Source organism: Monodelphis domestica, chromosome 1 (genome assembly GCF_027887165.1).
Source record: "Monodelphis domestica isolate mMonDom1 chromosome 1, mMonDom1.pri, whole genome shotgun sequence".
NCBI classification, from domain to species: domain Eukaryota; kingdom Metazoa; phylum Chordata; class Mammalia; order Didelphimorphia; family Didelphidae; genus Monodelphis; species Monodelphis domestica.
In genome coordinates this window covers 37,193,721-37,209,546 of record NC_077227.1, presented here as the reverse complement: position 1 = coordinate 37,209,546, position 15,826 = coordinate 37,193,721, and the positions used below count along the sequence as shown (strand labels likewise).

Below are 15,826 nucleotides of genomic sequence, written 5' to 3'. Positions count from 1 at the left end.
GTCCAACTTAAATAGAAATGGGGGTTCCATAGTAATATGAGGCTATTCAAAGTAATGGAAAGAACTCTCTCTCTAAAGGCTAAAGACCTGGTTTGAATCTTGTCTATTTATGTCCTTTTGAATTTAAGTGTTCCCTGGTCCTCAGTTTCCTCAACTATAGAATGAAGAAGTTGGACTAGAAGGACTCTAAGATCCTTTCCAGTGCTAAATCCATCATCCTCTGACCTGGATCTGAATCCTGGCTCTACTGCTTGCCACCTATATGACGTTAGATGAGAAATGTAATATCTGAGTCTTACTTCATTCCCTCACTTCTAAAATAAGGTTGAGTTTGAAGGCATCTCAGAGCACCACATTATTTTTAGTGGGTGATTCAGGATCCTTATAGCACTAAATTTCAAGAAGAATTGCCTCTTTTTTGCTGGAGATTACTGTAATTGGTCTATTATCTCCAGTGACATTTTTTTAAATGTTGGTTGTAATCTGATCTTCTTTCCTGAAACTGTTGATATTCCCTGCTGCCAGTCAGAGAGAGGGAAAGGAATGACCTCTTACATGGTCTTTATGTCTAGCTTCTTAAGGGGGCCATGTAAAATCCCTCTAAAAGAAATCTCATTCTATTCCTTTCTTTTTCTGTTGGAAAGTCAGTGCATTGTAGAGGAAAGGATGCTGGTCTAGGGAGATGGGATTTGAGTCTAGGCCTTGCACTAACTAGCTAAGTGACTTTGGGCAAGTCATTTCCCTTCCCTGAACCTTGATCTTCTCATTTGCAAAATGAGGAGGCTGGTGTAAATGATCTCCTTCGTTTCTGCCAGATCTAAAATTCCAGATGGGTCATAAGGCTGGTCCCTACCAAATCCAAAATTCTAGATGGATCATCCTATAATTTTTCTTCTCCCTCCCTCCTTCCCTATTTCTCCCTTTTTCTCACAAATCTTAAACTTCTGGTCCTGTGAGTTGAATCCTACTTTAATTCTTTCCTAACCTTTTTTAGCATGTGCTTTCACTGGTGTTGAGTGAGATCTGGAGGGAGCAGCAAACCTGGCTAGCTGTCTTGGGCTGTTCTGGGTACTCTAGGTCATGCTGGAGCTGGGACAGGGTGTGTGGAGTGATAGCTACCCTGTGATGTTATATTTCTCTTGGAAGAGAGAGGGTCAAACCAGATGGCCTTCTCCAGTAACAGCAGCTCTCAGCTTTAGGGACTTTAAGGAATTGCCCTGAGCCAGAACTTTTTGCAAGGACATTTTCCAAGGCACAGGGATTGTTTTTTCCTGGCTATTTAGTCAGGAAAGAGAAATAGGGGTACCAACAGATCCATTGTTAGGTCCACATTTTTGGTGGCCTGAGAACATGGATGAGTACAAGCTTCCCAGACTCCTCGAAACACAGTGAGGTAAATGAGCTTGGATGGCATGTGGACAAGTGTCTTGCTCTCCCTAACATCTTCTCCCTGCTCCCATTCTCTCTTACCCCATTCCCTAGTGCCAAGACCATAGTTAATCATGGGACTCAGGTTTACCTTGAAATGGATCTAAGATGACTATAGGAATCCCAGTCCAGAGAAGACCTCAAACTCTCCAGTGAATGATTTTTCATGGTCTTTATTGAGGCAGGGTCAGATGTCCCAGGCATCTTCTTGGGGGAAGGGGAAAGAGGGAGGTGTGTGGCCCTAAGATACTTGCCCCAGCATTCATTCCAATCTGTTAGTAACTTCATTGGCTCCTGGCTACATAGCAATTTCCCTTTGTCTAAACATAAGAAGCCCGGGGTCTTTGGAGACCTTAAAACTAAACCTTGACCTGGGAACTCATGTAGCTTTTGAAACCAATCTAAAATAAATTGCCCTCAGCTTAGTTGTATGGTAGGGGAGTGGTGGACATACATGTTCCCTAACCCCTCTCTTTCTCCTTCTCTCTCTCTCTCTCTCTCTCTCTCTCTCTCTCTCTCTCTCTCTCTCTCTCTCTCTCTCTCTCTCTCTCCTTTCTCTCTCTCTCCTTTCTCTCTCTCTCCTTTCTCTCTCTCTCTTCCTCCTCTCCTCTCTCTCTCCTTTCTCTCTCTCTTTTTTTCTCTCTCCTTTCTCTCTCTCTTCCTCTCCTCTCTCTCTCTCCTTTCTCTCTTCCTCTCCTCTCTCTCTTTCTTCTCTCTCTCTCTCTCCCCCTCTCCCCTTCCCTCTCTCCCTTTTACTTTTTCTCTCTCTGTTTCTCTCCTTCTTATCTTCCCTTTCCCTCTCCCTCTTTCTTTCTCTATGCCACAGGGAAAGGTTTGAAACGGAACGTAACAGCCCACGTTTTGCCAAATTACGCAACTGGCATCATGGCCTCTCAGCCCAAATACTTAATGTAAAAAGCTAAAAACATAAACAAATAAAAAAACTACTTAAAATCTCCCTTCCCCTCCACCCACCCAAAATAAAGACACTTGTAGCATTCAAGGAGACACTAATGACTTATCTGCTGTACCCAGCAGTCAATGTTGGAGACATTATATTTATTAAGGAGCAAAATTCTAAAGAGTCCAACTCCCAGAGTATTTTCTGCCTACCTTATCTCCTCTTTAGTATAATCTCCTTTACTTCCCCTGCCCAGCCCCTTTGCAAATACTCCTGCTTGGGCACGGGGTTGGTGTTTATTTTATCTTCACTTATATGTAGCCTTAGCCTTCAGATGGGTGTGAAATTTAGATTTGCTATTTTAATGCACTGGGGGAAAAAATTGAAACAAGTTTGTGTTCAGGTTTTCCTTTAAAAAGTTGGCTCGTGAGAAAAGGCCAGCTCCTTCAGATTCAGCCGAGCCAATGGGCTTGGCAGTGTGCATGTTGAGTGTTTCCCTCAGTTAGAAATAGAACTTTGGCTCGGGGTCCAGGTTCTGAGCCCCTCGCCATCCCCCAGTGAGCCCAGTGAGCTAACATCGGATCCCAGGTACTCAGAGAAGCAGAGAAGGTAGGGATGAGATGACACTTTCACAAGTGGAAGTTGAATCATCAAGAGATAATTAGCCTGAGGGTTCTCATGCTGCCGTGAACGTCTCAAACATGTGTGGTTAAGTCTCAGACACAGATGTTTCAAGTCTCCAACAAATGTGCTCCTCTCTTTGTACCATGCTTGCTTGGCCAGCTCCACAATTTCCCCCCCTTTCTGTACATAGCAGCATGCTTCTTCTGAAATAAAAAGAATTTTAAATAAATCAAACCATGCTCCAGTCATGCTGTGCCTATGTTCTATGAGCGAAGAAATACTGAGTCTTGGAAGGGGAGGAGAAAATGCTATCCAGGCATCTACGCAGAGGACCAAACTTTAGTCTGCTCAAATCAGTCCAGTCCAATCTTGTAGGGTGTGTTGGGGTTTGGTGGCAGCTACAAGGAGGTTCAGTGCTCAGGAGAAAGATAATTTCCCAGTCTCTAGACTTTGACACTGTTCCATAACACTTCAACTGTTACTCCAGAGATCCATTTATCAGTCAACCAACAACATTTAGAGCTGTGTCTAGTTGCTAAGAGTCAATAGAATAGGCTCTTATCTCACCACCCACCATGTTTCTGTTGAGCATGCACCTCTGGGGAAACTTGTGACTACCAAGTCCTGAGCCTTAGTAGTCTTCGGGGATTCCTGAGCAGGAAAGAGCCCTGGAGTGGAGAGACAATGCAGTTAGTTGTGCTCCCTCTCCATGGTTTGCAGAGCAATGGTATCATGCCAAGTGTCCAGGGGCCATGAGGGTCCATAGAGGAGATGTGGAGAAAGTGGGGGAAGTTTCCCTTCTTTGTAAAGGGAAGGCAATGGAATTGCCAAGCTTGTCAGAAACACTCTCTAGTACCCTGAGTCCAGGGGCACTTTTGGGGCCCAGGGTTGGCTGTCCATTTCCTTGCTCTAGCCCCATCTGTTGCATCCAAAGAGCCTGCTGCTTTGGGTGACAGATAGAGTGACTCTCTAGGCTAAATGTATGATGATTGGTAGAAAAGATTTAGTAGCTGGATCTGTAGGCCTAGTGGGATGCCCAGCCAAGTCAGAAAACCTGAGGAACACTAAGGATCTAGAGATGGCAAGGAACTGACTTCCATCGTCATCACTCCCAACTGGGGAACCTTCACCCCAAGATATGATTTCTAGTGAATGAGGAAGGTCATGGTTATTGTGATAGCTGTGGCTTCTTTCCCTTCTCCCCTACCCTTGACACCCCCTTGTTGGCCCATCCATGCCTTGCCAATCTTTCCATCTCCAATGGCATTTCTTTGGCACTAGGCTAGTGTATCCTGTTCCTCAAGGAGGGACTATGCCAGGTAATTGTCAGTCATGTTTCCTGGCCTCTTCTCTATCTCTCAATCCTTCCAGTCCATCTCCTAAGATCCAACCCTGAGAAGAAGGAATAGGAAGGCAATAGAAAAGGGAATAGCTATGGAAGGAAAGGAGCAGACCAAAGATTCAGGGTACATAAGCCAATTGGAGTCAACAATTTATTGCAATTCAATGAATATTAAGTTCTTTCTATGAGCAAGGCATTGTGCTAGTATATACTTATTGGTTGATTGATTGATAAGTGTTATGGATATAAAATAAAACAAACAAACAAACAAAAAACAGTTCCTGTCCTCCAGAAGCCTCCATTGATGTGCATGGATAGGTATGGCCTATGGAAGGAGGTCTTTGGGATTGGTGACAGCAAGATAATAGGTTAGTATAAGGGAGGAGCAGAAATCCCTGTGCTTCATGATGGTTGTCACACCATATCCAATGATTATCCCAGAGAGATCCCTTTGTTCATTAGCTGAGGATTTATCTGGTGAGCTCCTGGCTTGATTGGCGTGTCTTGTAATCAAGAGAAGGGAAAGACTTTGTCTCTGTGCTCAAAGAACCCAGTCTCTCTAGGAAGGCAAGACAGATGCTCAGGAACAATATTAACCCACCATAAAGGCAGACTAAGCAGCTCAGACTCAAGTATAAAGGTAATTCAGAGAAGAAAGATTCGCCAATTCACAATGGATAAGACTATGTATGAGCAATGTAGCTAAGTTTCAAAGGATGGCTGAGAGCGAGTTAGAGCAATTCTTCCCTCCCTCTACACAAAATCCCACCCCTGGACCTCCCCTTACCCCAGTCTTAATTAAGCATTTAATGAAGATGCAACCCAGGCAACAGCAGTCGGAAAAGCCAAGCCCAGCAGCCAGGCCTCCCTTCCAGGTAAATCGACTTGTCTGGCTGTGGCATAGGGCAATGCTTCCCTTTCTTGCCATGGTGTGATCCACTAACATCCTCTGCTGACAAGCCATCTATTCTGTTCCCACCATAGTACTGACAGCATGTGGCGTATTCAGCAAGATGTTAATGCTTGTGTGTGGAGCTGTTGGGGCTGGAGGGAATGGGGCGGGTGCTCACAGGGGCCCCTACCATCCCTCTCTTCCCTCCCCTCACTCCTCAAACTTTGACTAAATCTCAGATCCTTGGAGACCCAGAGTTGTCTCCTTTTCCCAAGGAAAGAGCTGTTCATTTCTCATAGAGACAGAAAGGAGCCCTACTACACTATAGGAATGCCATGAGCAAGGATTGGAGAGAGTGTTCCTACCAGTAGGGAGAAGCTCAGATGGAGCTCTTGGGGACGAGAAGTATTCTTTGCTGGTAGGGCTCCGGATGGATCTCAGAGAGGATGTTAGGGGATGGGGAGAGCATTCCTCCTGGTAGGTGTGCCAACACCTGGACTTCTTCCAAAGAGAAATCGACCATTTGTATTTCCCACCCAAAAGAACTCTAAGTAGCTGGTGTGGTTCCATAGTGAATTCTGAGCCTGACTTTTGTACTTGTGGATACCTAGAAAGGACTCTTATCTGGGATCAGACCCGAGAGGGACCTAGTGCAAACAGTCTTCTTGCTTCAATCTACATCTATAATAGAAGTTCAATAGCTCAGGGTCCCCTTAGATAGAGGTAGCTGGAGGAAGATGGGTTTGGGCAAGAATAGAAGGAGATATGGACCTTGAAGAGTTTGATTAAGGAAATCTCATTCCAAGTTTCATCTTAAATCATATCTGAAAGAGCTTGATGGCAGAACCAACTTCTCTCGAAGAGGTGACAATTTATCACATGAGGAAGTGGCATCACAGCTTTCGTCTTCCTAAAATGACGCAGGGATGGTTTGGGGGAGGATTCTGGCAAAAGGAAACTTGTAGAGCTTTGAACAGTGGTGAGCTCCTCATCACTGGAGGTCTTCAGGTAGAGAATGGATGGCCAAGGATATTGTTAAGGTGAATCTTGCTCAGGTATGAGGTTGAACTAGATGGCTTTTGGATCTTTTCCTACTAAAGTTCTCTGGGACTCAGTAGAGTTCTCTTGGAGCCCTGGGAGCTCTCCAAGCAGAACATAATTGAGTGGTCCCTTAGGGGTTCATCGATCTCTCTATCTTCTCCTTTTGGTCTAGTTAGCAGATTTTAAATTGACCTACCAGGGAATTTTGGGGTTACCTTGCCCTAATATCAGTGATAGGCAAGTCGTATAGGACTCACATCTGGGTAGGCAACAGGCCATTTCTCTGTCTTGCCCTGTTCTACTTCTTAGGTTTTCAGGGAAGCAGGCATTAGCTAGAGTCTGATATGAGGACCCTAAGGTTGGAATGAATGGGAAGAGAGTTGCATTAATGACATTTCACAAGGATTTTGCCAGTTTAAAAAAGGCCATCATATAGGACTGCTGAATCTTCCTGAGGGCTCAGACTCTGGGAGGAGCTGAGGGTGCATCCTTTATGGAAGAAGGTGGGGATGGCACTTGCTCCCTGAGCTTGCTTTCTCATCTGCCTGCCACCCCTCCTAAAGTTTCACTTTTGTGAATATGGGCAATGAGTTCCTCCCAGTGCGTAGGGCAATTGCTAGTTCCTCCTGCTGCTTTCAGCTAACCTCTCTGAGCTGCATGGAGTCTTATCCCCCATCCCTTCCCCCAACCCCATAACCCCAGCCTGGCATGGCTGACTGGCAAGGTCCCTGGGGGAAACCTGACAGCTAGGAAGAGAGGTGGTTTTTACTGGTCGCTTGGTGGCTAGTAACCTAGAACTCAGGTTAAAAGAGGTGGTGCCCAGCATGGATAGATGGGCTTTGCTAACCCTCTCTGCACAATAGAAAAGTCTAATACCTTCAGTCAAGGAGCGAATTTGTGTACCCACCTGCATGAATACATGACTGTGGGGAAAGAGAGAGAGAGAGAGAGAGAGAGAGAGAGAGAGAGAGAGAGAGAGAGAGAGAGAGAGAGAGAGAGAGAGAGAGAGAGGGAGAGGAGGAGAGAGAGAGAGAGAGAGAGAGAGAGAGAGAGAGAGAGAGAGAGAGAGAGAGAGAGAGAGAGGGAGAGGAGGAGAGAGAGAAGGGGGGAGGGAGGGAGGGAGGGGGAGAGAGAGAGAGAGAGAGAGAGAGAGAGAGAGAGAGAGAGAGAGAGAGAGAGAGAGAGAGAGAGAGAGAGAGAGAGAGCGCACATGAACCTGGGCTTAAATATATGTAGGTAGCTCTGAGATCCCTTTCCAACTCTAATGATTCCTATGATTCAGTAAAGATATATAGAGTAATGTGTATGGATATGGATACAAATCCATATCATAGTGTGGATTCCCTCATCAAAGCCTAGACCACTGGGCCACCTGATGAGAGAAGTTGCTTGGGGGCTCTGCCTTTTCTGCAGCAGGGTTCCAGTAGGGGTGCAGTGGAGGAGAAGGTGAGAGAGTTTGGCTCCATCAGGCATTGGGTCAGTTAATGTAGACACTCTAGCTTAGCCTGCCATTACTCCATTCCTACTCCATGTCTCTCCTTTCCCAGACCTGACAAACCAAATCCTTAGCTATTCAGAGCCTGATCCAGGGACTCTAGATAGGGTTGGTCAGAGTGATCTCTAAAGTACAATGAGATCCAGGAGTTGTTCTGAGGTCCTTTCCAACTCTGATATTCTATGATTCACTCACATGGCTACCATGGAAAAGACCCTGCCTGGCTCTACAGTCAAAGAATTGGGGCTCAAATTCCACATAAATTACTTCCTGCCTAACCTGGGGCAAGTCACTCCAGGCTCTCTAAGTCCTGGTTTCCTTGCCTCTTAAATGAGGGATTGAATTCTGTGACTTCCACGATCTTTTCCAATTCTAGACCTACAATCCCATGATTCTATGATCCCTCTTGGCAAGGAAAGGGAGCCATCTCTATTGTTTAAGCCACTAATGAAGACAGATGTAAATAAAATGCAACCAGATTGAACATTTAGCAAAAGAGCTTAGAAAAGTGAAGGGTTCTAAAGGCAGGCACATGAGGGGCATGAGGATCTCCATACTTTCTTCCCTGACGGGAATCGCCCTGGCCTTTTCTTGCTTCTCCACAATATTTTTGAGCCCAGTTCTTTGTATCAAGACCCACCCCGGGCACCATTAAATTATTAGATGTCATCACTGCCCTTTGGAAACCAGAGCTTGTCCTTGGCTCACTCTTAGTCCAGGAAAATCACAGATTCCTTTGGCTCTCTGCTCCACCTTCTACCCAAATAACTACCATTCCATTTAGGCCTGAAAGGGTCATTACAATGATCAGTAAACCTTGCTCAGGTCCAAAAGAGTTCGAAATAGGATTTCACCTTGGGTCCTGACCCCAAGTGCGGCACTGTATGCATTACTCTAAATGATATCATCTCTGGTGGGGGAATGAAACTATTCCCTCTAATCCCATGTGTGGTTGCTCAAAGACGGTATGTGTGTGTGAGCGTGAGTGTGTGTGTTGGCCACACTTCTCTCTCCTCGTGCAAAAGCAGTTACCTGGCTTTTAGATGCCTTTTTTTTTTTTTTTTATTTTGCTAAACACCATATCCGAGTCCATGCAAGTGTTTCCAAGGCTTGAGCAGTTTCCTAAGACATTGGGGGAACATTGGGTATCCTGGAGAGAATTGAACTTTGGTGTGAAGTTTCAGTGAGGATTCAGAAGGCTTGCAAAAGGCATTTTAAAGGGCAGGAAGCTTGGGATGGACCAACCTTTGGCTCAATCCTTGCCCCGACATTTGACCTGCAGTCTTCATGGGGCCATTCGTTGCTCCATTGAGTTGGAATCACAAGCTCCCTTCCCAAGCCAAGCCAAGTGGGAGTGAGGGCCAGGCTTGAGAACTCTGGACAGATTCCATGGTCAGTCAGCCTGAGGGCCCAGATGGGCACAGTGGATGGGGTACAGTGGAAAGGAAAGCTAACTCTTAAAGGAGATGTTTGGCAAGTCCCCCAAGAGAGAATGTAAGGAAGGAGAAGAAAAAGGAAATCATAGTGCTTCACTCTACTCCCAAAGCTCAAGCTGCAGTAGCCAGGAGTCTCCTGCACCCTTCATTATAGTAGGGACTTGGTTGGGCCTTCAGAAGAATAATGCTGGCCTCAGTGTAGACAGAGATAGGAAGGACATACAGAAGCAGGGATTCCCTAGAAGTTCATTATTTTTGGACTTTCACAGACTCCAAGAGAACTGTGAGAGCAGAGCAAGAAGGCCTCTCTGGCCAGGGTTCAGAGTGGCCCCAAGAGGTCAGGATCCTTAATGTTGATTGGGCTCAGACACTCCCTATGACTCCCCCTTTTCCAATCTCCTTTGGCTCTCCCAATAGTCTCTCCTTATTTGGAAAATTTGGAAAGTTCTTTCCTGTTTTTCAACAGATCTCTCTTCCTCCTTATTCTCTAGATATTTTTCTTCTTCCTCTACCCCTTTAATCTCTTTCTTCTCATTCTTCCTGGTTCTAAGGGCTCAGTTATCATATCAAAGACACCAGACATTCCTCTCTCTGTCTCTTTGTCTCTCTACCTCTCAGTCTCAGTCCTTGTCTCTGTCTTTCTGCTTCTCTCTCTCTCTCTCTCTCTCTCTCTCTCTCTCTCTCTCTCTCTCTCTCTCTCTCTCTCTCTCTCCCCCCCTTCTCTCACTCTCTCTCTCCTTCTCTCTCTCTCCCTCTCTCTCTCTCTCTCTCTCTCTCTCTCTCTCTCTCTCTCTCTCTCTCTCTCTCTCTCTCTCTCTCTCTCTCCATCTGTCTCTCTCTGTCTGTCTCTCTGTCTCTCTCTCTGACTCTGTCTCTGTTTCTGTCTCATAATTGTCCCTCAATCTTCCCTGAAGTCAGCAACCTTCATAGGTGTCCAGGCACTTGATACCCAGACAGGCACATCTCTTATACTCTACTGGCCCCTACTGCTGCCCACCCAACCCACCTGCTTGCTTCAATTTGAGATTGTGAGCATATACTGGCCACCCTGAAAATAAACAGTGCTTTTGACTTCTCAAACTGTGAGCGTGTTTCATGATGTGTGTTTCTATTTCTTTAATACCTCTCTGGTCATGCATGGAATGATATAGTGGAATGGGCACTGGATTTGGAGTCAAGGGATCTGGTTTCAAATCCTAGCTTTACTACCTACTAGCTGTATGACTGTGGGCAAGTCACCTAATGTCTCTGGGACTCAGTTTCCTCATCTTTAAAATGAGGGGATTGGACTCAGTGATCGCTGAGGTCTTTTCCAACTCTAAATCAATGATCATGGTTCTAGGTATGATATGTTGTTGTTCGTGTTTTCCTCACTTTCCTTCTCCCTTCAATCTGACACAATGTTTAACACTGTCCTTCTTGTCCCACTAAAACCAGGTGTCTCTTTGGTGGATCTTTGGTCTCCAGGTGGGGAAAACATATTCGGTCCTCATTGTCTTTCTGGTAGTCCCTATTGAAAAGCTCCCAGGTTGGATACAACACTTTAAAAGCCTAGTGAAATATGAGTGGGAAAGACCCCATCCCCACTCCACCAACCACAGTTGTATCACCACAAACTCTAGCATCCACGTTACTACTGACATTTTACCATTAGTTATACCACTATCAAATCCAGTTGATGAATACTTAATTGTACCAACTCCACAGACAGACAGGGAGTTTGAGAGAATGACTAGAGAGCTGGCCTTGAAATCAGGGAGACCTGGGTTCAGTTCCAGCCTCTGACATCCCAATTGTGTGATCTTGGGCCAGTCAGACTTTCAGTACTCTCCAAGCTCTCTGAGACTATGCATTGGTAGAGGGACTTTCTTCTCCCGGGAATTCCTTATACCAGTGAAATAAGAAGTCCAGTCCCTATCTGGGTCCCAATCCCCTGACCACACCACCATCATCACCATTACTAATAGCTACATAACCATCATCACCATTACTGCCACCAAAAAACCAGCCAGCAATGCTGCCATAACAAAATGTCGGTCATAACAGGAGATGTGATACCCGTCCAAGTGTTTCTCTTCTATCCTGTCCTGTTGCCTTCTGGGATAGGGAGTAGATAGGGGACCTTGAAGACCACCAGTGTACTTGCCCATCAATCTGAGCTTCTTCCTTTCCAGGGTTCACTTCTTTTATGGATGCACAGATATGTTTCATAGAAGCATGAATTGAACTCCTAGTTGAACAGTGAACCAGCCATAGGGTCATCTCTGTGGGCAGGTAGCCAGAGATGTGCTTGGAGTTCTAAGCTTAGTTGCCTCCATAAATTAAGCTGAAAGAGGGACCTAGAGAGGGTCAAGTGACCAGGCTACTGAGCTCTGTCCTGTCCCTTTGCATAGTCTGCACTTTGTACAACCCAGAGTCACTGATCTTCAATAAAGAGGCATATGGCCCTTAATGTCATCATACTCCCACTTGAGGTCTTAGGCAAGAAGTAAGAATGCCTCCTTTTCGCCAACCCATAAGAGTAGAACTAAACCACCTTTCTCTGGAGCCCTCTGGAGCTTTTTAAGTTCTTTCCTTACTCATCCCCAAAACAGCCACCATGTTTGGACCCTGGATAGGACTGACTCTCTAATGGTCTTTTACCTGGTGGCCAGAAGACAGCCAGATCTTTGGGGTTGGAGAAGACAGAACCCTTCTCTTCAGTACTAGGCAACAGGTGGAGAGTTTCTACAACTCTCTCTACCACTCCATCTGCCATAGAGAATTTGTTGTGGCTGTGCTGATGGCCTTGATATTGCTTTGGGATCAAAGTAGAGAGCCAATTGGTCTCCTATTGAGTCTGAAAGGTCATATTGGGCAAAAATTTTCCCAGAGGAGCCCCAGCTTATACTCCTGTCCATTCTCTCAATTTCCTTAGAAATGTCATCAATTGCCCATCTCCTCAGAATATGACTTTCCCCACCTTCTGACCACAAAACGAGGCCTTGGGCCCAAAGCAGCCATGCCTTGGGCCACCAGGCACCCGGCCTGACTGTTGCCTTCTCTCCTGATTTCTTCTTTTCCTTTTTTCCTCCTCACCAAACCCTGCGATCCCCCTGGCTTCTTCACACTCTCTCCCCTCCTTTCACAGTGGCAAGGACAGTTCGAAGGAGTCAGCAGGAAGAAGGTAATGCTTTCTATGTTCCGTGTTCACTATCTTCAGCCCAGGCTTTCCTCTCTCTCCCTCCTTTCCTCTAAAGGAATTCACCACTCCCCAAGTTTTCTTAGGGACTGCCCATTTTGGGGTACAGTTTAATGTCACTTGGGAAGCTGTGCCTTTAGCAAAAGGGTTGGCTTTTCAAGACACAGGCAGCTTGGTCTTGGCAGACAGAACTGGTGAAGCTTCTGGAATGTTAGCGATTCAGGTTAGTGACTGGAATGGAACTTTGAGAAGGGGACTCCTTCAAACCAGCCTCCTTGAAGTTGGCCTCCCCCACCACCACCAAAGAACAACATCCAATAACTCTTCCTGGTTTGGGGTCTGTTACGTTATTTTATGCAGTCCTTACACAGGGTAGACAGGGAGGGTATTAGCAACTGCATTTTGAAGATGAGGAAACTGAGGCAAAAAAGCCAGTAAATAATTTGCCCAGGACTCAGTGAAGTGTTGTGCATTTAATAAGCAGTTCTTAAAGTGAGGGCTCCATGACTGTTTCTTTGTACCCACACAGTACCTAGCAAATAGCAAGTGATTAATAATTGCAGATAGCAAAGCTGAGATTTGAACTCAGGCCCCCTGACCCCAAATCCAGTGTCCCCTTCACTAGATCACAGCTGCCTCCAAAGTCAGGCCAAGGTTTAAGAAAGGACAAGTGAATGATCATTGTCAGAGGCTGAGAAAAAGTGAAGACTTTGGACTGCTAACTCCTTCTGGCTAAATCTGTTTCCATCATTCTGAGAAACTCCCTGAGACTTAATTTCATTCCCTATAAAATGGGAAGGGGTGGGATGGGAAGCATCTGTGTAGGGATGCAGGTGAGTGGAAGCTGGCTAATCACTCTGATGACACAGAATTGTCAGGGGCATTTTCCTGGATTGACGATGGGACCAACTGGATATTCTGCACTATCTTGTGACCTCAATGTTTCCTTCTCCTCTTTGTCTCAGGAAAAAACCACTAAGGTTTTTTCATAAATGGTCTTAATAATAATAATAACAAAAGAATGCTGCTCTCTCCTGTGGCATCATTTTTGGAGACTTCCCCCTTTCCCCTGCCTTTCTTCTGGATTCTTCAGCCCATTCCCAGTTGCCACTCTCCTTTCTTACACTTAACACCCTCCTCTCTGCCCTCCATCCCCATCATCCCCTTGGGATGGTGAGGAAGGAAAGGGGGAGTAGGAAAACCTTCAAGGGACCAAGAGAGCTTGAGGATGTGATTTGTTCAAGTCAATGCACAAGTTGACTCTCTGAGCTCATGTTCTCTCCCCTGCTCCACTGTCCCACCCAACTATTTCTTACTAAACAGTCCTCAACAGGAGCTCAAGAGATATTTCATGGTATGCTTAAGAGGAGACTGTTGACGGCCAAGCCAGGCCTTTCTTGGTTGGGAATATCTTTGGTCCAGAGGCAGAGAGATGGGTTCATTTCTCAAGGGTACCTGACCAGGTCCACATTTCTGTGGTTCCCAGAGTGAGATGAATTGAACAGGCCTGTCCCCAGGAAGCCAAACCAAGGAGGAGAGTGTCCAAGGACTTGGGTTCTGCCGCTCCTACCCCTCCAGCAAGGCGGCAGGACAGGGATGCACCCCCTGCCCCAACCTCACAGATCCCTTGCCCTTGGGGAACCCCTTGCCTCCCCTGCCCCTCTCCAGTGGTTTCCTGGTCCTCACTAGCCACCCCATCCACTTGCTACCCTGAGCCCCATTCCTGATGCCTCTTTGAACGTTGTCTCAACCTATTTCTTCTGTTTGATCCCAACCTTAACTAGTACCCCCCATCGAGCATGCTCCAGTGTCTACCAGCCATGCTCTGCTGCCAGCTTCTGCCCATCCACCTGCTACCGCCGTTGCCAGCCCAACCTGCCCAGCATCACCCCCGGCTGCCTCCGCTGCCTCTGCCCCTGCTGACAGCCTCTCGCCTGCTTTCCAAAGGTAATGGGTCCTTGGCTCTGCTTTCTAAGGCTCTGTGGCTGAGTTCACCAAGGAGGATGCTCCGATGGGAAGAGGAAAAAAGAAAAGTCAGCCTTAGGAAACGGGCCAGCCTGGCGGGATAGCAGGGCTCCTTGTACAGGGTCCTGTTCTGTCCCTCCAGCTGTTCATTGCCTGTGGTCCTGGTGGGTCAGAACATATGGGCTGAAGGAGAATAAATAATGTTAATGTTCACTTGGGGAGGTCTTCACAATTTGTAAAACACTTTCCTTGCAGCAACCCGTGAGTCAAAAAGATCTAAGTTCAAATTCTGCCTCAGGCTTTCCTGCTTTCTCAAATCTGGTTGTGTGACCTTATTCGCTTCAGTTTCCTCAATAGTAAAATGAGGATAATAATGACATTTATTTCCCAGGACTGTTGTGAGGATCAAAGGAGATAATATGTACAAAATGTTCTCTAAACCTTAAAGTATGCTGGTTACAATGATGAAGATGATGATGTGAATATTGTAGGATTCCCATTTTTCAGATGAGGAAACTGAGGTAGGATCACAAAGGTACTAAGATTCTGAGTTGGGATTCGAACTTGGGTCTCCTGACACCACTTTCAGGACCCTATCCAATATACTACACTGCTTCAGAAAGCAATTCTCAGTTTAATCTATCTCAGATGGACTTAGCAAAGGGGAAGCTCAGGGTGGAGACAGATACCATTTGGGCAGAGGAGGTGGTCCTGTTCTTAGATTCAATTTGTTCTTATAAAGGATCCTTTTTGTAAAATATCTTAAAAAGAGGCCCATTTGACCTTTTGAGATTTCCTATGCAAAATTATAGAATTATTAATCACAAAGAGGTATTAGAAATGATCTCATCCAGTGCAGTCCTGTCATGTTACTGATGAAGAACTGAGGCCAAGAGAAAGAAAGTGACTTGCTCAGGATCACACATTATAGCCAAGATTCAAACCCAGACCTCTCCACTCCAAGGCATGTGATCTTTGGAGGACCCTGATTGCTTTTCTTCCCAAGCTTCATAGCTCGCTTCAATGTGATAAGCATTTATTAATTTTGCATAGGGCTGGGGACACATTTTATCTTCAAATAAAGTTTTTTTCTTAAAACACCAGTCCCTTCCCTACAAGAAGCTTACATTCTCCTAGGAAAGGGAACAATTTGGGAACAGATATATAAAGACAAAATAAGCACAAGTTAATTAAATGGAGAAAGCTGGGAGAATCAATAGAAGCTTCTTTTAGGAGATAATATTTGATCTGAGCCTTGAAAGGAGATAAGAGGTTAAGAGGGAGAACACTCATTCCTACACAAAAGCTTGGAAGTGGGAAATGGAATCCTGAGAATAGCAAAGAAGCCAGGTGGGCTGGAGCATAGCATATGTGAGGGAAACAGAGTGCAATCAACCTAGAAAAAGTCTGGAGTCTAACTGTGAGAATTCAAATGCCAAAGAGGAAAAAAATTGCATTTTATTCTAAAACCAAGAAGGAGCCACGAGAGTTTCTTGAGAAGGATAATGCCATGGCTAGATC

General features: G+C 45.7%; 1 protein-coding gene across 1 annotated transcript in view; it reads left to right on the top strand.

The window, feature by feature from the left end:
- The window catches only part of LDB3 (LIM domain binding 3), a 124,868-nt gene that overhangs the window by 75,213 nt on the left and 33,829 nt on the right, over positions 1-15,826 (top strand). Inside the window, 1 exon segment of the mRNA XM_056797293.1 lies at positions 12,290-12,325. Within this exon segment, the coding sequence (XP_056653271.1) occupies positions 12,290-12,325 (36 nt within the window).